General features: G+C 50.5%; 1 protein-coding gene across 5 annotated transcripts in view; it reads left to right on the top strand.

Moving 5' to 3' along the window:
* IQSEC3 (IQ motif and Sec7 domain ArfGEF 3) overlaps positions 1-19,584 on the top strand; it is a 109,372-nt gene extending 89,788 nt beyond the window's left edge. Inside the window, exons 6-15 of one of the 5 annotated variants that reach the window (XM_075429430.1) lie at positions 1,636-1,758; positions 2,418-2,584; positions 4,668-4,807; positions 5,637-5,762; positions 6,909-7,008; positions 9,146-9,307; positions 9,980-10,072; positions 10,755-10,798; positions 10,882-10,961; positions 13,056-13,138. In XM_075429430.1, coding sequence (XP_075285545.1) covers positions 1,636-1,758; positions 2,418-2,584; positions 4,668-4,807; positions 5,637-5,762; positions 6,909-7,008; positions 9,146-9,307; positions 9,980-10,072; positions 10,755-10,798; positions 10,882-10,956 — 1,030 coding nt within the window. In that variant the 3' untranslated portion in view covers positions 10,957-10,961; positions 13,056-13,138. Of the gene's footprint in view, positions 1-1,635; positions 1,759-2,417; positions 2,585-4,667; positions 4,808-5,636; positions 5,763-6,908; positions 7,009-9,145; positions 9,308-9,979; positions 10,073-10,754; positions 10,799-10,881; positions 10,962-13,038 lie in introns of all 5 variants that reach the window. The other 4 variants (XM_075429428.1, XM_075429427.1, XM_075429431.1 and 1 more) reach the window with 4 other exon arrangements.
* Positions 19,585-19,826: the final 242 nt, after the last annotated feature.

Genomic DNA, 19,826 nt, shown 5'->3' with positions numbered 1-19,826 from the left:
GGAGTTTGACACCTGTGAATTTCTTGGTCTGTCAGATAGAATGTCAGCTTTGAGAATTTATTTTTGGGAAAGAGTAATGGCAGACAGGAAGGTAAATGCTACATACCAAAGCCAGTGGAGAGTAGATTAATTAAATGTCTGTCTTTGTTAAAATAACTGGTTTTCTTGCCAAGGGACATGCAGAAGGTAATTCTAGACTTCAGCAAAGCGTTTGACATGAGAAATTGTTAGTTGAGAGTGGAAGAGAGAGAAATTAGCAAAGGAATCATAAGTGGGGGAGAGAATTGGCTGATGCAGACATTGGTGCCTACATACTCCGCTGAAATGGGATGCTGGGCCTAAGGGAGTTTATGAGCAGAGTTTTCTGAGTCTAGTCTTTCGATTAATGCTTGCAGTAATGACCTGGACACAAAAGGGAGGAACACGCGAACAAAATGTGCTGAAGCTGCACGGGGATGGTGTTGTCATTACAAATGACCAACATAACATGCAGTAAGAATAAGAAAAACTAGATTATTTGACTAATACAGACAGCAAGAACTGTAGTAGTAGTTTTTGGAGACTAACAGTAGGACTTTCCTAAGCTGAGAATGCTTTAGTGGGTAACACGAGAGGTGGCATCCCCTTCTTTGGGTATCTAGATTAGCTATGAATTACCAGCGTGAAAGCAAAAGCGATACCAGATGTATGAGGTGCAGGATTTCCAGCAGAGAACAGGGAAGCGTGGCACAGAAGTAAGGTGGAAATGGAAAAGATAGTGCAGAATGGGTAGAAATGCATGAAATGGATAGGAGTTTGGACAGAACGAATTGCTGGGGACTCCTGGTGTTTGCCTACATGGGCAGAGTTTTACTCAGCCTTGCTATTACAAGCCAGCTGATGTTGCGATGTTGTTTCTATACAACAGCTTCCATTTCCTATTTTCTCTGAGCTGGCTCTGGTCTTTGAAGACACAATGAACATTGTTGCTGCAGTGGTTGAGTGGGAGGGAAGAGTGGTGAAGGAGGTAGGGGTTGCAAATGGGAATGCGTGCTGGACAGAATGGAAGGTGAGGAGCGGACAAGTGCAGGAACAGCCCAGTGAGCAGAGATAAAAGAAGGATGGATAAACAGGTAGTAAACAAGTGCGTGTGCTGAGAGGGAGGGAGGAATGGACAATGTGAGAAGGATAACCAGAAGATAGGAAAGGCAGAAGCAGGTGGATCTGTATCTATATTGTTATTGGTATTGATAGAAGTGTCTAACTACCTATGTCAATGTAGATGTCTGGATATCTGTGTCGATGCAGATGCGGATGAATATCGATACATATATATCCACTTTCTCTGTATATGTAAATATGTATGCTGTGTATGGTATTATAGGAGATCAATATAAATCATGGTGTATATACACACACGTGCATATATCTATAGATGGTTGGGCACAAGAGTTGCTCACCTGCTGTAGAACGCAGGAATCACCTGTCTGAAATTGCTGCCCATTCTAAGTATGATCTGGGCAGCTGTAGTGACGTCTCAGGGCCTCTCCCGTGGTATTTCCCTTGTGGACCGAGCCTTGGCACCACAGTGCGGGAGCCTGGCTGGCGTCCTCTGCGGGAGGAGGTGCTGATGAAGGCTGTTCCCCCCCCCTACAGCTGCGTGGTGGACGAGATGGACTTCTCAGGCATGGAGCTGGACGAAGCCCTGCGGAAATTCCAAGCCCACATCCGCGTGCAGGGGGAGGCGCAGAAGGTCGAGCGGCTAATTGAGGCTTTCAGGTAAGAGAATGAGCCCTGCAGCCCCACTGCTGCAACCAGGCGAACGCAGAGAGCTCACCCAAGGCAGAAAACATGCAGCAGCCATGGAGCGAATGGCCAGGGACCTCCCTTCCAAAGAAGGTGATCACGGAGGGACTCCTGAAGCATGGAGTGCTCTGTGCTACTTCTGCGGCACAGCCGTGTCCTTGTCAGATGTTCAGTGGCATCAAGGGCACAAAGGGCTGGAGTGAGGCCAGTCCTGCCATGTCAGCCAGCAAGGGACTCCCTGTTGATTGGTGACGCATGGGAAGAGCAGCAGTGGGGCTTGCAGGGCTGCTGGGTTGCTCCATCGGTGCATCCAGAGGAGTGCTTTGCCCTTAGGAAGGCAGGCTGGAGTAGTCTCCTCCTATATTACCCTGACACAGTGACACCAGCCTGAGTAGTCCTCTCTAGTCTCACTTGCTCTTTTGATTCCTGAGAACAGGAAGGCTGAAGGCTCAGTGGTCTACTTTCAGCCGTTGGTGGGTAAATTTGCCTTCAGAGAGCAGTCAGTTCCTTCTGATTTGTGTGAGGGGTGGAGTGAAAAGAGGAGTGTGACGCACTTGTGATGGAGACATTGCCACCCTGGAGCAGAAGACTCCCGTGTTCCATGTTAAGTGTGTGCATCCCTCCTGCTGCAGCCAGAGGTACTGCATGTGTAACCCGGACGTCGTCCAGCAGTTTCACAACCCGGACACCATCTTCATCTTGGCCTTTGCAATCATCCTCCTCAATACGGACATGTACAGCCCCAACATCAAGCCTGACAGGAAGATGATGCTGGAGGACTTCATTCGCAATCTGAGAGGTGAGGGTCCTGCTTTCATTTGTTTGCCCTCTTGCTGCTCTGAATTCTGCCTAGGTGAAGGCAGCAAAAGCCTGGCGGAGCTGCCTTTCTCCAGGGCTGCAGCTGTTCCCTGTAAGCCAGACATGGAGGGTTCCTTGAGGTGTCCTCTAGGACCCTGGGGAAGGGGAAAATCTAAGCTTTGTCTTCTGCTGAAAGCTGTCCAGCCCTCTCAGAAACTAATCATTTTCCTTGAGAGATGGTTTAATCTTTTAATAGATCTCACAGCTTGGAAGCAGTCCATTGTATTACATTTTCCTATTGTTCAGCTCCATCCTTCTTAGACACTGCTGGATTGCGCTAAACAAGCCCTTCCCCTGCTTGCTGCTTTGAATATATGAACACATTCTCCTTCTATTCAGGCTAAATCTTCCCCTTCTTAATTGCTTGCAATTACTTATAGTAACTGTAGGCCTGACAGAGTTCATGCATACATTACCTCTTCGCAATTTCTGATACATCAGTTCCCCAAATCAATTTTCTTCTGGTTTTCAAGGTCGGTTCTTCCCATCTCGGTAATAGGTTGCTAAAAGCACTTTTTCAGATGTGGTCACAACATACTCGTGTGTAGAGCCACTGCCTCCTCCTTATTTTCAGTTCTGCTAATGCAGCTTAGTATTGTTTGGCCTTTTGGACATCATGTCTAGACAAATTCTTGTCCAACTTCCCAGCCATGTTCACTCCTAGGTCGTCCTGGGTCAGCCACCTTTCAAGTGTCTCTTATTGCACAGCTGCAATTCGGATGAAGCTCCCGCAAAGTTTTTCCACTGTAAATCTCTGTCTAGATTTTGGACTTCTGTGGGTTCCTTTGACTTGTTTCTTTGTCCTGACTGCTGTTCAGAAAGTGTCGTCTCAGCCTCCCACACCTTCTCCAATTTGTTGTCCACTTCAGACTGGTACAATGTGACACTGGGGCCCTCTTTCAAGTTATTTCCCGAGACACTGAATGGGGCTGATACCTGCCATCATCCCCTTTGATATTACAGCTGATAGCACTAACTCAAAAGGTTTTTTGATCTTAACTTAGAGTTGCTTGGATATCTGCCAGTTCACATCACAATGAATTCAGCCGGCATGAGGATCACTCACCTCCAGTGAGTAACCCACCACAACTCACTAGAGCAAGTGAGTGTCACCCCATTGAAGACAAGGGGAGACAATTCATCCCAGACTTATCTGCAGGCCAGTGCCCAGGTCAGTAGCTTCACCAGCCTGTGTTTGAAAAAAGACAGAGTATTCAGGCTACATTTGCAAGGACATGGATGAGGGAGCCAGGAGATGACAGTGCCTCTCCGTTCCTCAGCAGTTCCTCGCCTGCATCACTCAGCATAGTACATCTCAGACAAGGGAGCTGGAGGGAAAGCAAAGAAAATCAATATAAAATGACTGAAAGAATTCAGTTCAGATGAAAGACTGGCAGTTTAATTTGTGGTGTTTAACTCAGGGAAGGGTGAAGGAAAACTTTTCTGCCAGGCTCTGAAAGGGTCAGACAGCAAAATTTGGAGACTTATCTAAGGAGTTGTAAAAGAGGAAAGGGACAGGGCGGAGAAAGAGATATCACAGACAGAGTAACAGGAAAGTATTACTCCTAGGAGTCATCACAGAAGGAAAACGGTGGAGGCCACCAAGCAAACAGGAGAGCTGACACTTGCATTGGCAGGAGGAGCAGCTGGATCCCGTCACAGATCTCCTCCACATCTAGCACTTCTGATGATATGAGATCAGTGCAGGGGTTGCTGCTGAGTGGCCCGAGATATATGAATGTGAAATTGTGGCTGTAAAACCTTAGGGAACACATGGAAAGGAGCCACCATGCAGAGCAATGGAATAATAAAATCTTCTGCATTGACCTTAGAGATGTCAGTCTCTCCTGCTGTTGCATTAGGTGTGTTAGAGCAAGAAAGAAGACAGCCTGCAGCAAAGTATTGCTCTTTCCCTTCGGCCTTCCTAGCACTGCAGAGTGCAGTAGTTGCCTGTCAGCGACGACCGCTTCTTCCCTTTCCTTTTCCCCCTGCCTAGCCTGCCCAGCATTTTCTGTGTTTTGCAGGGGTGGACGACGGTGCTGACATCCCACGGGAGCTGGTGGTGGGGATCTATGAAAGGATCCAGCAGAAAGAGCTAAAATCCAATGAGGACCATGTGACTTATGTCACCAAAGTGGAGAAGTCCATAGTTGGAATGAAAACAGTGAGCACCCATAACCCCACTGGCACCCACTCACCCCTTTCACCCTCACCTCCCTCACTGCCCTCTTTTCTGCCTTTTTTCTCTATGCCCCTACTCCTCTTCTGTTATATTTTCCTTGCTTGTGTTGATCAATTCACTGCTTTTTCTCCAAACACGTTCTTCCCTGCTATGTCATTCTTTTCTAATCCTGGGGGGTCTCCTTGGCCAGAGCTTACAGTACCTGGTGTGGTAATTGTTTGCCGGAGAATCTCATTGCAGGTCCTGCATGCCAGTGCTCCAGGGACAGCTCTGCAATGTTGCAGACTTTCAGACCTTGTGAGGGTGTAGGAAGCAAAAGGCAAAGTGATAGAAAACAAGTTCACTCACCTGTCTCTAATGAGTTCCCTGAGGATTGCTGGGGTTAAGAGACCCAGAAATGCAGAGACATCTTCTTTAGCAATAAACAATCCGTAATGCAAGACCGTATATACTGTTTATTCAAAATGAGCAGAATAATTTATCGAAGTCCAGGAAACCTGCAGATGTCCAGTGGGGTGAGAGGATGAGCAGTTGCCATTTGGTTGGAAGCCAGAGGCATATGAAGATAGGATGTGTGAGGGAGAGCGTTGCCTGTCCCACTCTTCTGAGTTACTCAGATGACAAAGGCGTAGCTCTCTCTGCTGTTGCACTAGGAGGAAAAGTGATGGTGAGGAGTGGTGGTGAGGAGACAATTTGAGTAGGCAGAGTGTGCAGAATTGGCTTGTGCTACTGTCACTGTGCAGGCTGAGGTGGGGGAGACCCACAACTGCAGCTCCCTCAGCCTCTGGATGCTCTTGTGGGTCTTCTGCAGGTTCTGTCTGTGCCCCATCGCCGGCTGGTCTGCTGCAGCCGCTTGTACGAAGTGACTGATGTGAACAAAGTGCAGAAGCAGGCAGCTCACCAGAGGGAGGTTTTTCTCTTCAATGACCTGCTGGTGGTGAGTATGCTCTGGCAATTAGGCACTGCAGTGACAAAACTTGCCCTGATTTCTATACAGAAATCTAAAACAAGTCCACAACATCCATTTCCCCCCTCCCCTAAGGACAGACCATCTCCTGATCCATCAACATTGTAAGACACAGCTCTGGATCCTTCACTGTTAAAAACCTGCCAAATCTAAAACTCCTCTAACCCTTGAAAAAGCAAAGTGCCACATCCCACAGCCATCCAAGCAATGTCATTGCTCTCTCTCATGCCTTTGCCAGCAGGGAGGTTCGTTTCATGAAAAGGAGGTTCACTTCTTTGTCTGTTGGTACTATAGTAGACAGAGCCCTCCCATGCACTTTAAATCTTTCCTGCCAGACACTTTAAAACCACTGCCTTCTAACACTGCAAAGGCTGTAGGAAAGTAGGTACTACTTACTGGAGCCCCAAACGTGTATAGCGTTTTTAAAAGCAGCCTGGCTCAGCAACCTTGCAGCTGAGTTCAGACAGGTACAAGGGAGGGCAGAGGTACACTGAGACTGGGGGGAGGCCAAACAAGGTGGAAGCTCTGCTGAATTTAATGGCGAAATGAAACTGTGGCTGTTGCAAATGTAAGGCTAAAACCAAACCCTTTTGTAGGAACAGAGGACAAGAGAGCTTTCCCCACCTATTCCTCCGCACCAATTTGTACAGTTTGAACCTGGGAGAGGGTCTGCTCCTTGCCATCCCTCTACTCCGTGGGATAAATCAAATCCGTAAGAACTAGTGCTGAGGGAGCGAAGGCAGTGCAGCATTCACATATGCTTTTGTTCCCAGCTCTGAGGTATTTCTAACAGGCTTGCCTTTGCCTTTTGATCTGGCCCTCAGTGAAGAAAATTATCCTTGCAAAATCAGAAATGTGGGCATCAAAAAGCCAGCACTCCGGGGAGACAGAGAGCTGAGTGGGCTCCAGGACTGTGTATACAGAATTTCAGAAGTGTTGTTTAAAGTGCAGCACGTCAGGCAGCTTTCCAGGCAAAGAGCCTGTCAGTCACCAAGTGTTACTCCCGTGTACAATTAACAGAGCTTGCAAAAAGGTTTTTGCTTTGAGCAGTTTGCATTGTTCTTGCCTCACTGTTCCCCAGCACCCTGCCCAGTGATTCCTCTCTCCCTCCAACAGATCCTCAAGCTTTGTCCCAAGAAGAAAAGCTCCTCAACGTACACATTTTGCAAGTCAGTTGGCCTGCTGGGAATGCAGTTCCATCTCTTTGAGAATGAATGTAAGTCCATTGCTCCTGGGTTGCCTGGAGGGGTTTGGCAGGGAAAAGGAGAAGGAGGGAGGGGGCTCTGTCACCAGTGTGAGTTTGCATCAGAAAAGAGATTCCATCAGGGTTAAAAGTGGAGGGGAGGAAACTGAGGCTTGGTGCTGAGGAGATCACTGTCCAGGTACAGCCCGCTGAGAAGAGGCTCCTGGTACCTCTCACTGTGTCTGAGCACCTGCAGAAGGGCTGAACTTAAACTTGTTGATGGATCTGGCTTCTAATGGTGGCAAGGAGAGTCCTAACGTGGAAGAATGAGAAAATCAATCCCCAGACACATCTCATTGAGCTCTCAGGAGCCAAGTGTAGGTGGAGAACCTCGTTGACAAAACTGCTTCTGCCAGGTTTAGCCCCTCTCCTCTCCTGCCTAGAGTCACAACACCCACCTTAGCCTTTGATACTGATAAAGGCTCAGGTGCTGCTGCTGCCTCCCCGCACTGTGCCGTGCTGTGCTGAAAGCTTCCTAAGGGAGAAGCAGAGCCCTTGGAACGGCACCCACCAAAGTATGGCGAGAGGCCAGCCCTAGTCAGCCTGACCTTGGTGGTCTGGGAACAGAGCCATGATGTGTCTTGACTGAGGCTGGTTGTGCAGTGGAGGAGTTCCAGCAACAGGCAGGCTTCCTGCTGGCACAGGCAGAGGGGCTGCACAGCAGTCCCAGGCAAGCGTGGCTGATGCCCACTGGGGTTTTTGTGACCACCTGCAGAACGTGCTGCGAGGAAGGAAGACTGTAGCAGCACTGTGGCTGTACGAAGTTTTTTACCCTATTGGCAGCACGAGTCACTCTTTCAACAGCCTACCCTCAGCAGCGTGCAGAGGCTTTCACCTCCCTGTGTGTACAAAAGAGTCATTCGTAAATGAGCATCCCCAGGAGGCACCGTCAGAGCTGGGATCGGCTTGCAGGGGTATTGTGACTACCCTGGGAGTGCCCACGGATCTTCTGGTATAGGCATCGTGTTGTGTAACCCCTGAAGAGACAGAAAAGCAGATATCCCAAAGAGCTTGTAGTCGGAACAGAGGAGACAGACACAGGGTGGGAAGAGGGGCGTGGGATGCAAACGGGGCGAGCTGAGGGCTGGAAGCAAATAGCAGGCTGGTCCTTTGACTTGTTTGGTAAAGGCTGAGAAAGGAAGGGGGTGGGGAAGGCAGGCAGATGCAAGAGCAGTGGAGGAGAAGAAAATGCAGGACAGGGGAAGAGAGAAATTAAATGTAAAAAAAGGTGAGAGAGAAGGAGAAAAGGGTTTGAAACCACTGGCCACTGAGCAAAAGGTAGAGAAAGTCCAGTCACAAGCGTAGCAAGTTCTCTGCACACTCTCGTTCTCCTGCTTCTGTTGGCTGAATCTCCAGCCACCATCTTCCTGCACCCAGCCTGATCTTTCAAACACAAGGACTTTTGCTGTGATCTTTTCACTCTCTGGGCATGTCCTTGCATTCACATTCCCATGTGTTTTGCCTGTTGGGGAGTAGTAAGTGGAGACCTACAAACCCACATCTTTACCAATCTTTCTGCACAGCACGAGGAGCTCCACAGCCATGCTGTGCCAACACTCCTGCCATGTTCTGGGGAAAAGTTCTGCCACTGTGGATGTTACTGGCTGTTCTGGTTTTGACTGCAGGAGCCAACCTCTCCTGCTGTATCTCCAACAGAAGAAAAAGTATCGTTGGCCTCTTACATATACTGTTTACTCCTCTGCAGATTCAGAAGGGCTTTACAGTCCTACCTCTGTGCTCAGGTTCCCAGAACTGATGTTGCACTACGTGTAACTAAGAGCTAGAGTTTCCTGATTTTGCCAGTGCTGTGGTGTTGGTGGCACTTGCCTTGCTGCTGCAGCTTGGCCATTCTGTTCCCTTGGAGGGCTGGAATGCTGCAGGTTGCTTCCCACAGTCTGCAGTGTGACAAGCTCTATGTGTGCCATTCGTAGAATCACAGAATGGTAAAGGTTGCAAGGGACCTTGAAGATCATCTGGTTCCAACCCCCCTGCCATGATTCCTTTGGAATCATGTTGGAAACTCTCTGTCCTGCAGAGGTACCAAATCAGCCAACTACCCCAGCAAGGATGCCTAACTCCTCTGTATTTTCTTAACTCATCTTCTTTACAGATTACCCCCATGGCATCACACTGGTGACTCCAGTTTCGGGCTCAGAGAAGAAACAGGTACTACACTTCTGTGCTCTTGGTGCTGAGGAAATGCAGAAGTTTGTGGAAGATCTGAAAGAGTCAATAGCAGAAGTGACAGAGCTGGAGCAGATACGAATTGAATGTAAGGGCCTCTAATACAATTTATGCTGCAATGCCATCACACTGCATGTGTCTACAAAGGAGAAAGGGTAAAGGAAACGGGTTCTTCAGGAACAGGAGGAAAGAGGATGAGTAGCACAAGTCTGCACAGGATTGTTCTCGTGCTCACCAATAGGGTGAAAAAGCAATCAGGCTCTGTGACCACCCATCAGCAGGAGAAAGGAAAGAACTTCACTACTTATGATGCTTATAAAACAGGGTGTGTGATACAGTGGCCTGGAATCATGAAGCTTAGACTGTCAGACCCAGAAGACTCTTCTCCAGCCCAGCCCATACTCCCTTGACTATGCAGATGTGATCTGTAGATAGCTGGGAAGTGCAAGACAGGTCTGGTAGCCTTCATAGAGTTGTCCTTCACTCCAGGAATGTCTAGGGGACAAGCAGTCTGTACTGTGTCCCTCTGTGACCTGTCTTACACAGATTAGGTGTCCATGTATATAAGTTGCTCCACACCTAAAGTCCTCTCCAGTTTCTGTTTTTTTCTTTGCTGTTCCTTTCTCCCTTCCTTCTTGACACTCTCTTGTCATTTTCTTGCATTAATTCTCCTTGCTGACTTCCCATATTGCTCCTCCAGTATGCTGGTATCCTTCCCTCCAGCCCTCTCCTCATTCACTTCTGTATGTCTGTCTTGCAGGGGAGCTGGAGAAACAGCAAGGGGCAAAGACTCTCTCATTAAGGACCAACGGAGCCCAGATGGAACTGCAGTCTAAGCAAGGCTCTCCAACAGGTAAGAGGACACCCAGCTTCTCTTGGTCAAGCAGTGCTGCCTTTGCAAATGTGTTCTCACTGATTCCTGTGAGAATAACTACCAAAAAGAAATGTTCAGTTTTGTATCCTTTAGCCTTGGGCACATAGTGGGAAGATGAGAACACATGCTTTCTTCAGATACCTTAGAAAAGCCATTAAAGTCTCGTTACCCAGCCTGTAGCTGCGCCAGCTAGCAGAGAGGCGTTACCGATGGAGCCTAGGTGACTGCTGGGGAACCTGGCATGCCTTCTCTTCCCTGAACTGATGCAACACAGCACCATCACCTTCCTCCTCTTCACCAACACTTTGGGCCAGCCTCTTTGCATCCAAGGCTTTCTGTCCATTCACGTCTTGGCTTGTATGCCAGCAAAAATCAGGTGCAGAGGGGAGTGGCTACCAACTCACTGGTGGTACTGACACTCACCAGCACTGAGATCAGCAACTCAGGATAGGACTGGGGTCCCCCCAGGCCCCCTAAAGGAGCTTCACCCTACACCACTAAGCAGCTGTCAGATTGCAGGAGGGTCTGTATTTGTTTTTGCAGTCGACAGTCTTGCTTGGCCCTGCATCTCTCCCTTTAGCTTTCTAGTCCACAGTTTGAGGGCCAGCTCTTGACTAGAGGTACAGACCTCGTGAGTGACGTCTTTTGTTTTATCCCAAAGGCAGGAAGGATTTGGGGGAGAAGGTCTCGGACAGCACAGTGGAGGTAAGTAGAGTGCAGAGCAGCTGAGGTAAGTAATTCTCTCTCACTTCAGCTCTTCTCACATTCTCTGTTGTTTCTTTTCTCAGGTTTTAATCAATGCCTCCCCAGCCAGACTGACAATTTTACCAATTTCCAGAGATACAATTAAAAGTTACTGCTAGGACGGGTAATACAACTTTCAAATCCAAACTAAACTTCAAAGCATTTTCAATCCGTTTTTATAACTGTAACATCCCTCATAGACCAAGCTCCCAAACGCTGTAGACTAACCCACCCCACTGCTTATGGGGAGACTGAGAACCCACTAAAGACTTCCCCGACATGCTAACTCCATGCAGCATCACATGCAAATTTCCCCCAGCCCAGCTTTCCTGCACAATCTCTGCAGCTCTGTCTCTCCATTCCCCCTTGAAGGGGGTTAAGCATGGCCTTTGTATACCAGAGACTTTCCCTAGGGCTTCACCTTCCTAGGCAGGGAGCTTGGCTGACCTGTGTACATCTGTCTTTGCAGGGATGTCAACATCCAGTGGGTTGCCTGTTTCCTCACAGACACCCAGACTCCCACTGCCTGTGAGGAAACAGGGAAACGCGATCTTCACACTGAAGAGCTTATCTGCTAATTCCTGCTCTCTCCCTGTCTGGAATATCTCCATTGTCCTGAATTTGCCCTTTTCCAGGGTAGTTCTTTCCCCTCTTGTCATAGTTTATTTACTTGAAGAGTTCCGCTTCTCTGTGGGGAGCGGGTGCTGCTTCTTTTCCCTGAAGAGCACCCCATTTCCCTGCAGACACCCCCATCCTGGGGAAAGTACCTCTCCCAGCCAGTTTCCTATTCCTATTGGGAAGAGCGTTTCCTTGTGGAGAATGGCTTCCATGTATCCGAACGTCATTAACACTTCATGGCCCAGCAACCAGTTTTTTGCTATGGGATGTTCCACTGCCTCAGCAAATATTGATGCGGTACGTCCTGCTGTGCAGTGAGCCTGAGAGACCTGCATGCTTGAGCAGGGACAGACAGCTCATCCTTGTTCCAGCGTGGTGGGAAGCCTGGTCACTCCAGAGCTTCTCCTTCCTGGTTTGCTGGTGCTGCTGCTCAACGTGCCAGACCATCAGGGCCCCCCCACTGTCACGCCTGCCCATCTGTACCCCTGCCTAGCTGAAGTGCCATGCCAACCTGCAGGCACTTGTTTCCTACCCAGGGTTTGTCAATTGAGCGACATTCTGTTTTGAGCCCGTAACTTTGCTCTGGTTTGGGGTCTCCATCAGCCCCTAGGCTTGCCAGGAGGAACTATAACATCATCCGCCATTCAGGAAGCACCATTTTCCTGCTGTGCTTCCCCTCCTAGGGATCTCCAGTCCAGGCAGGTCCTCCTTTTCAAACTGGACTCAGTGAGCTCCCTTATGTGACTCCATTATCAGCACCTCTCTGTGGGGACCCTGATGACCTCCTGCTTCCCTTCCCTCTTTCAGCTGCTCGAGTAATACCTTGCCAGCAGAGGAGCATTTCCATTTCTTTGAGATTATCTAATCTGCTGCCATTTCATCATGAATTTCTTTTATCATTGTATGAGCCAGACGGGCATTTTTTCTTTCTTTTTCTCTTTTTTCTTTTTTTGAAAATCATTTCCTTTCGCTGACAAACCATCAAATGGATCAGAGGGAGCTGATGAGTATGTCAGATTTCTGCTTTTTCCTTTGTAAACAGATTAGCCGGTCATGTGGTGTACCTTCCTACTCAGAAAGGCAGGGAGCTGGGAAAGGCTCGAGTCTCTCTGTCTATCTCAGATTCAGCTACCGTCATTTTGCTGAACCGTCCAACCTCCATTATCTGAGACCTCGCTGTCTGGTTCCCCTCTCCTTTTTGCTGGTGGGGACAAAGGCATGACCTCCGAGGTCTGTTCGTTGCCGTGAGAATTCGCAGATGCCTCCGCTTACGGAGCTGACTCGCGTTCCCTGTGCTGTCTGGATAATCAAAAGTCGCACTCACTGCCTTTGGGAACGCCGGCCCTGCCGCCTTTGACGTGATGGAAAGGACAGGGGCACTTAGGCCTAGATGGGGACCATGGGACTACTGGGGGCGGGGGACTGTGCAGCCGGGGGTTGTTCCTGTTCTGGTTTTTTTTTTTGGGGGGGGGGAGGTTTAATGCATGTGAGGCCGACTGGTGGCGGGGGTTCAGGGCAGCCAGTAGCAGCAGATGGGAAAAGTCTTGTAACATTTAATGCTTCTCTGGCTGTTTCTAAACTAGGTGTCAATTCACAACAGGCTTCAAACGTACCAGCACAACTCCGCCCTGGGGCCCGAGAGTGGAATGCAGCCCAGCACGCGTCTTAACATGCCACGGGAGCGGCTGGAGACAGCACTGGTGCCCGCGCACCCCGCCTCGGCGGGGACACTTGTACAGTGCCAGCAGATCGTCAAAGTCATTGTCTTGGACAAGCCGTGCCTCGCTCGAATGGAGCCGGCCCTCAACCAGACTCTGACGCGCTACGTCACCTCCGACTCCTGCACCTCCACCCCCTGGCGCGGTGTGGGCAGCGGGCTCCCTGGTACCCCCATGAAGCTGGTCCATCAGCCTCCCCTCCCGCCTCCACCACCTCCCTACAACCACCCCCACCAGTATTGCCCCCCCAGCTCCTTGCTTCAGAGGCGCAGGTACTCCAGTGGCTCACGCAGCCTCGTGTAGCCGCACCACCAGCACCAAACACAGCACAGACTTCCCCGCTTCCCTTCCCCACCGCCTCCCGGGGACCCTTTCTGCCTACAGAGATCTAGTTTGTGATTTATTTTTTAGTAAAAGAGGAAGAAAAGAACAAAAAAAAAGAGAAGCCAACTGACCTAACTCTTACCCTGTCTCCCCTCAAGATGATGCTAATTGTGAGGAGCCGTCTGTAGAAACTGCCGACCTACGTGCTCACACATCCTCATGCCCTGCCAGCCCAGCTGGCCTCCCACCCACGTGCCATCCCCACGTAGCACTTTGCTGCCCTGTTCCTGAGAGGCTTGATGACCTGCTGCTTTCTAGGCACCGCGTCTTCCGTTTGCTGCTCCTCGACCTCCTACCCTGCCTTGCATTTACCTGGCCGTAGGTTTGTACCCACCCCAAAACTTCTCCAGCCTTAGAGAGGAACGGACTCACCCATGCCAAGGACCGACCCTGGGGCACTCCCGGGGGTGGAATGCCCCCTGCCACCACTGCTGCCGCCTGCTGAGCTGGAGCTGAGAACTTGCACCACTTGCCATGCTTTCTCCTCATCGCTCTTCAAGTATTGTCTCCTTGCAGCAGCCGGTTCCAAGCGAGGGAGCGCACGAGTGAAAGAGAGCTGGAGAGGAGGAGAGACTGTCCTGAGCTGCAGTACGACACAAAGATGGCCTCACTCTGAACACCAAAACTCTTTCTGTTGTTATATTGGAGCATTGTACCAGAGACCTCTGCTGAGACCCAGCAGACCTCATCACATGTAAATACACCTGTATGGTAGCGTATGTATGGCGCATGCTTACTAAAGGAAACACCAAGCAGTTCCGAGGGAGCAGAAGGGAGGGATTAAGCCCAGGGATATTCCTGGAATGGACGAGTACTTTTCCAAAGAGATGGCACCAAGAGGTGCCCTCCCACCTTAACACACACACACACAAAGATTGTCTTCTCCAGCATAAAACAGACCCACCTCTGCTGTCCTCCTTCTAGCTGGTTTTGTGTTTCCTGCCCGCCTGCTTTTTTATATTCTGAAAGCAAAGCCAAGCGTTATGTTCACCTGCTGAGGTGGATGATCCTTTCACTTGGGCTCTTCCTCCCATGCTGGAGAGAAGGGACTTGTTGGAGACCACCCATGTGAGGTCCCATCTGTATCTCTTGCCTGGCTACGCTCTTGCCTCCTTCAGCCCTTCCTGTAGGAAAGCTGCCCAGATACCAGACTCCAAGGCCTGTTCTGCTCTCTCCCTCCCTATCCCAGCTTCTGAGTGAGGGGAGGGGAAGATCCTGAGATAGAGATGACAGCTCAGCTCCTCTGCTTTATTGGGGACATTGATGTGAAGGAAAACGGCATTAAAAATGGGCTGTGGATGTATTTTTAGAAAAAAAAAACTCTTTGAGCAGTAGGGAGGGGAAAGTATTAATTAGCTTAAAGGCTTTGGTCTCGCTCACTCACTCCATCTCCCTTCGCAGCTTAAGAAGATCAACTTGAGGATTTTAAACTAGGACAGAATGCCTTTTAGATCCTTTATTTTAATTTTATTTTATTTTAAGAGGTAAAGAAAGAAATGCTCTTCCTTCCTGTGCAAAGGTGAGCCATGAGCACTGGGTGCTGACGGCACAGCCGTTGGGTGAGGAGTGGCAGGAGTTGCTGGCAGTGGCGGGGATGCACACAATGTAAAGGGGGCACAAATGGACGGGGGGACAGTGAAGACAGAGGCAGGAAACTCTTTTTTACCTTGTGGGGTGAAAGCCACACAGCAATTTCCTTAGGGTTTGTGCTAGTATGCTCAGCTCTGGGGCTGTTGCCAGCGGCCAAAATCCCAGAGCATCAGGGACTGGCTCCCCTCAGTGCTCTCTGGGTGTCTGCTGGCTCTACTGAAGTGGTCAGATGAAAGTGTTTGCACATCTGACCCAGGGCTGGGGTGGAGGGTCTTCTGTGCTTAGCCAGCCCTCCAGGCCAGGAGCCTGCTCGCTTGCAGGTCCCCTTCTTTCTGAGCCTGACCCAGGTGTGCCAACAGGTCTGTCTGAGTTGCTTGCTTAGCTGTCAGGAGGAGGGCACCAGGCTGCCACTTCCATATGCAACAGCAGATCTACTGACCAGGAGCCGACAGGCACGGCCTCGTGGAGGACTGCGGAGGAGAAGACAAAAGATTGTAAGAAATCACTGAACAGAAACCCAGTCTCCCTGCAGACCAGAGAAGCTTTCTTCTGGCCAGCCCCCCCAGGGCAGAGAGGATGCTTCACCTCTCAAAGCTGAGCCCAGGGAGAGGTCCTCACCCCCGGCCAGGGCTCAGCCTGTCACCCTACAGCCAGCTGTGAGGCACAGCTGGCCTGATCTGCTGCTGGCTCCCTCCAAGGTGGCACCTCACCGCCTCACGGCAGCCGGGGATCTCGTCCAGCCTGCCCGTAGCTTCCCGGGAAAGCGTACGTGTAGCATCTGCCCTTGTTCAGCCAAAGCGATGGGTGGCTGCCGTGGTGTTCCTGCTCACTGCTGCCGTGAAAGCGGTGCTCTCCAGGAGGCACTGGCACTGCCCTCCCTCCTCAGAGGTTACTCCGCCGTCTGAGAGGAATGGCGGCACTTGTTTGTTTGTTTGTGGTTTCCCAGAGTGCAGTGAGCCACCGAAGGTCTATGTCTGTGTTAAAATAAATTAGATTTTACCTGACATTTAACACAAACTGACAACAACAAAAGGTACTTGACAAAATAATTTTTTTAGATAAAATATTTATAACAATGTCTATGAAGTTCCTACGAAAGAGGTGTGCTCCTTTAATAATTGATTGGGAGAGCCACAAGAAATTCAAGGAGAAATAAGGCCGTTTCTGTGAGAGTCCCTTCCTCGTGCTGGAGGAAGGGCAGAAGCGAGTCAGCTGAAGTGCCAAGGTACCTGAGGCACAGCAGTCCCTCAGGGCAAGTTGGCTCCATTTCCCCGACCTCGCAAAAGCTAACGCTGGCCTTGAGCTTTGGGCGGAGAAGCAAACGTAGTAGGTGACCCTTGCTGTCTTCGAGCCTGCCAGCTACACCATCTCCTCTCGGGTTTAGCTGGAGACACCCCAAGCTGCTGTGTTCCAGGCTGTCGTGGAAAGGTTGCTCTATGTAGCTGAGCCCTTCGGACTTCACTTCAAAATACGGATTTTTTTTTTTCCATTGAAGGTTGGTCTCGAAGGATGACAAGCACTTTAAAGCATGTCCACACCTCATCTGATCTATTGTGTTGTCTGCTCCCACAGCCCCGCCACACCAAGCAAGACACACGGACTCAGTGTAGCTGTAGCACGGTGAGCAGACACCCTTGCACGCAGACCGGTCGTTGGCGAGGCGCGGGCTAAGAGGAGCGTGTCGGTGACAACCTGACGAAGGGCAAAATGTGTATCGCACCTCGCCCCGAAGAAAAATCACCGGCTCCTGACGGCAGCGATTCTGATCGTGAACCTAGCGCAGTCTTTCAGGTGGAGGGATCAGGCAGGAAGCTGCTGCGGAGATTAGATCGACCCAAACGAACCAGTGGCTTTTTGCTGCCGAATTCATATCCTTCTATATTAAAAAAGGAGGGGGGGGGGGAGATAGAAAAGAGAAACCCAGTCAAAAGTTCTCCGCAGCGAGTGTCGGGTGCTCGGTGGCCAAATGAGAAGGTGGCTCTGCTGGGCGGTGGAGGAGAAGGAGGTGTTGAGGTCCGCCCAGCTGCGTAGCACAAAGCATCAGGCTCTGTCCTGATTCTCCTGCTCGTGCTGGTGCAGATCCAGTGAAATTAATACACCAGGAGCAAAGGGATGGAAAAAAGCGGCAGGAGAACCAAGCTTAGCGCAAACACTTGGGGTTTAATGCAGTGTTTGTCTGCTGCTGTAGCACTTTCAATGCCATAGTCAGGGCCACTCTGGTAGCAACACTCGATGCTTTCTGCAAGACCTTCAGAGCATCCCACTGTTGATGTTTTCTCTCCTCCCGGTAGATGGAAGGTGCGGATGTGGTCCTCAATCAGAATTCCATCAATACTCAGGCTTTGTCACAAAAAGGTCCCACCAGATTTGGCGGTATTGGAGGGCTTCTGAGCTGTCAGGGTTTGGGTTTTGTTACATGTTTTTCGGAAGGCTCAACCTGCAACTATCTGCATGTGTTTGTGAGGTTTCCAAAACAAATCTGAGCCCCGAATCAAGGGGCTTGGCAAAGCCTCTGCTTTGAAATGCGAGTTGCTGAGCAAGCTCCGCTGTCTCCCACTCCACCAGCTGCCTCGCTGTGCTAGCGTAGGCTCCAGGGGCTGCTGGCAGTGTTTCGTGAGCTAGAACTGTCCTTGTCCTGCCCGCTCTTTCACAGCCATGCCTGGGACAGCAGCTTTGAAGTCACCCAGCTCTTCAACACTGGTCACAACTCCATCTGAATGTGTCTTTCTAAAAAAACTAACAACAGAAGTGTTACCTGTGCGTAGGCTTTTGAAAGCACCTGTCTGTCTGTACCTGTTTCCTGCTGTAAATATCACCGAGAAAAGCTTCCTTTGGGAAAAGCGGTGTGGTCACACCTAGCAAAGAGTCCAAATGGCTAATATTTTGTAACAAAATAACAAAAATAGAACCAGAGGTATTTTATCTGTTCAATTAATAGAGTTTTAGAAATTATATTGAGATATGTCACTCGTGCGCTAATGTCTTCTTTGCCCCAGCCCCCCCTCCCGTGTCCCTGGGCTCCGCCGGCGCGCGGGCGACGCGCGGGGCTGCTCCCGAGGCGTGCTGGGCGTCGTGGCCGACTGCTGGCCTCAGGCCACGGCCACCGCTGGTCTCTCATCGAACGCAACGCTCAGATCCAGAGGAAACCAGGAGAAATAATAATCTTGTCCAAGAGATGGCAATTGGATGTGAAACCCACCCCTGCAGTGAGGCGGGGAGGAATACGGAGCAGGGGAAAGGAGAAGGCCTTCCGTGCTGCGGCTCCTTCCTTGCCACCCTGCGGGCAGGCGGCAGAGCCAGCCCCAAGCCCTCTGCTCGTGTCACAGAATCACAGAATCACAGAATAGTAGGGGTTGGAAGGGACCTCTGTGGGTCATCTGGTCCAACCCTCCTGCTGAAGCAGGGTCACCTACAGCAGGCTGCACAGGACCTTGTCCAGGCGGGTCTTGAATATCTCCAGAGAAGGAGACTCCACAGCCTCCCTGGGCAGCCTGGGCCAGTGCTCCGTCACCCTCAGAGGGAAGAAGTTCTTCCTCATGTGTCCGTGCAGCTCCGTGCCTCTGGGGAAGGATGCGCACCCGTGCAAGGCGCGCGCCGTGGCGAGGAGAGCGGCTTCGCAAGCCGCCTGCGCCGGTGGACGCGTCGGATGCCAGCTGGCCACGGAGAAACTCGTGCACCCGGAGACATCGACTCGTACTGCGTGGCAGTGCCCACACCATCTGCTGACGTGTAGGGCTACATCTGCCGTGCAAATCAGATGTGCGTGCGTGTTTACACAAAGCGTAACCCCAGGGTTAATGGAACTGAGCTTTGTGAAGTTCTGCACGGGGGTGAGGGAGATGATCAGAGACCGCGCGTGCACGAGCAAGCTGTCCTCTGCAGTGGGGGGGGGAAGCCACCCACAGCTTCGCAGCTGAGTCCAACAGTCGCTGGATTCAGATTGCACCTGATAAAAACCCCTGTCTATAGGTGGCAAATTCTTTGCTAGCTTCACAGAATCACAGAATAGTAGGGGTTGGAAGGGACCTCTGTGGGTCACCCAGTCCAACCCCCCTGCTGAAGCAGGGTCACCCAGAGCAGGCTGCACAGCACCTTGTCCAGGTGGGTCTGGAATATCTCCAGAGAAGGAGACTCCACAGCCTCCCTGGGCAGCCTGGGCCAGGGCTCCATCAGAGAATCCCCTAGACCCCCAGGCTCAAAACGAAAACCTTGGGAGGGCAGAAATCCCTCTGAGACACAGACAGGAAATTTCCCAGGGGTTCAGAGGCTTCTGTTTGTGTTTTTGTGTGCCACGGATATCTTACAAATCATCCCATCCGATTTTCTAAGATGTTTCCGAACAGGAGATTGTTGGAGGAGTTTCTGCCTGATGTTTAGGTCACACACCTGGCTGTAAAGATGAAAGCAATAAAACCAGATTGTCTATATGTGAAATACTCCTAACTTGCTCCAATGTGCAGATACCATTATTAAGCGGAAGATGGCAGGTCCCTTTGGGATGAATACTGTGTAGGCAGTGGTGGTACAAAGAGGTGATAATCCAAGAAGCATCTACCACGACTGTCATACTGCATCTGTACACCGTTACATCTGTGCAGGGTGCATAATGTGCAAGAACACGTACACAGAGCATTCAGAGTTGACCAAACTACGCTGCTCTTTCCCACGGACAATTCTGA

This window comes from Opisthocomus hoazin, chromosome 8 (assembly GCF_030867145.1).
Source record: "Opisthocomus hoazin isolate bOpiHoa1 chromosome 8, bOpiHoa1.hap1, whole genome shotgun sequence".
In the NCBI taxonomy this organism is placed as follows: domain Eukaryota; kingdom Metazoa; phylum Chordata; class Aves; order Opisthocomiformes; family Opisthocomidae; genus Opisthocomus; species Opisthocomus hoazin.
This window is presented reverse-complemented; position numbering and strand designations above follow the sequence as displayed.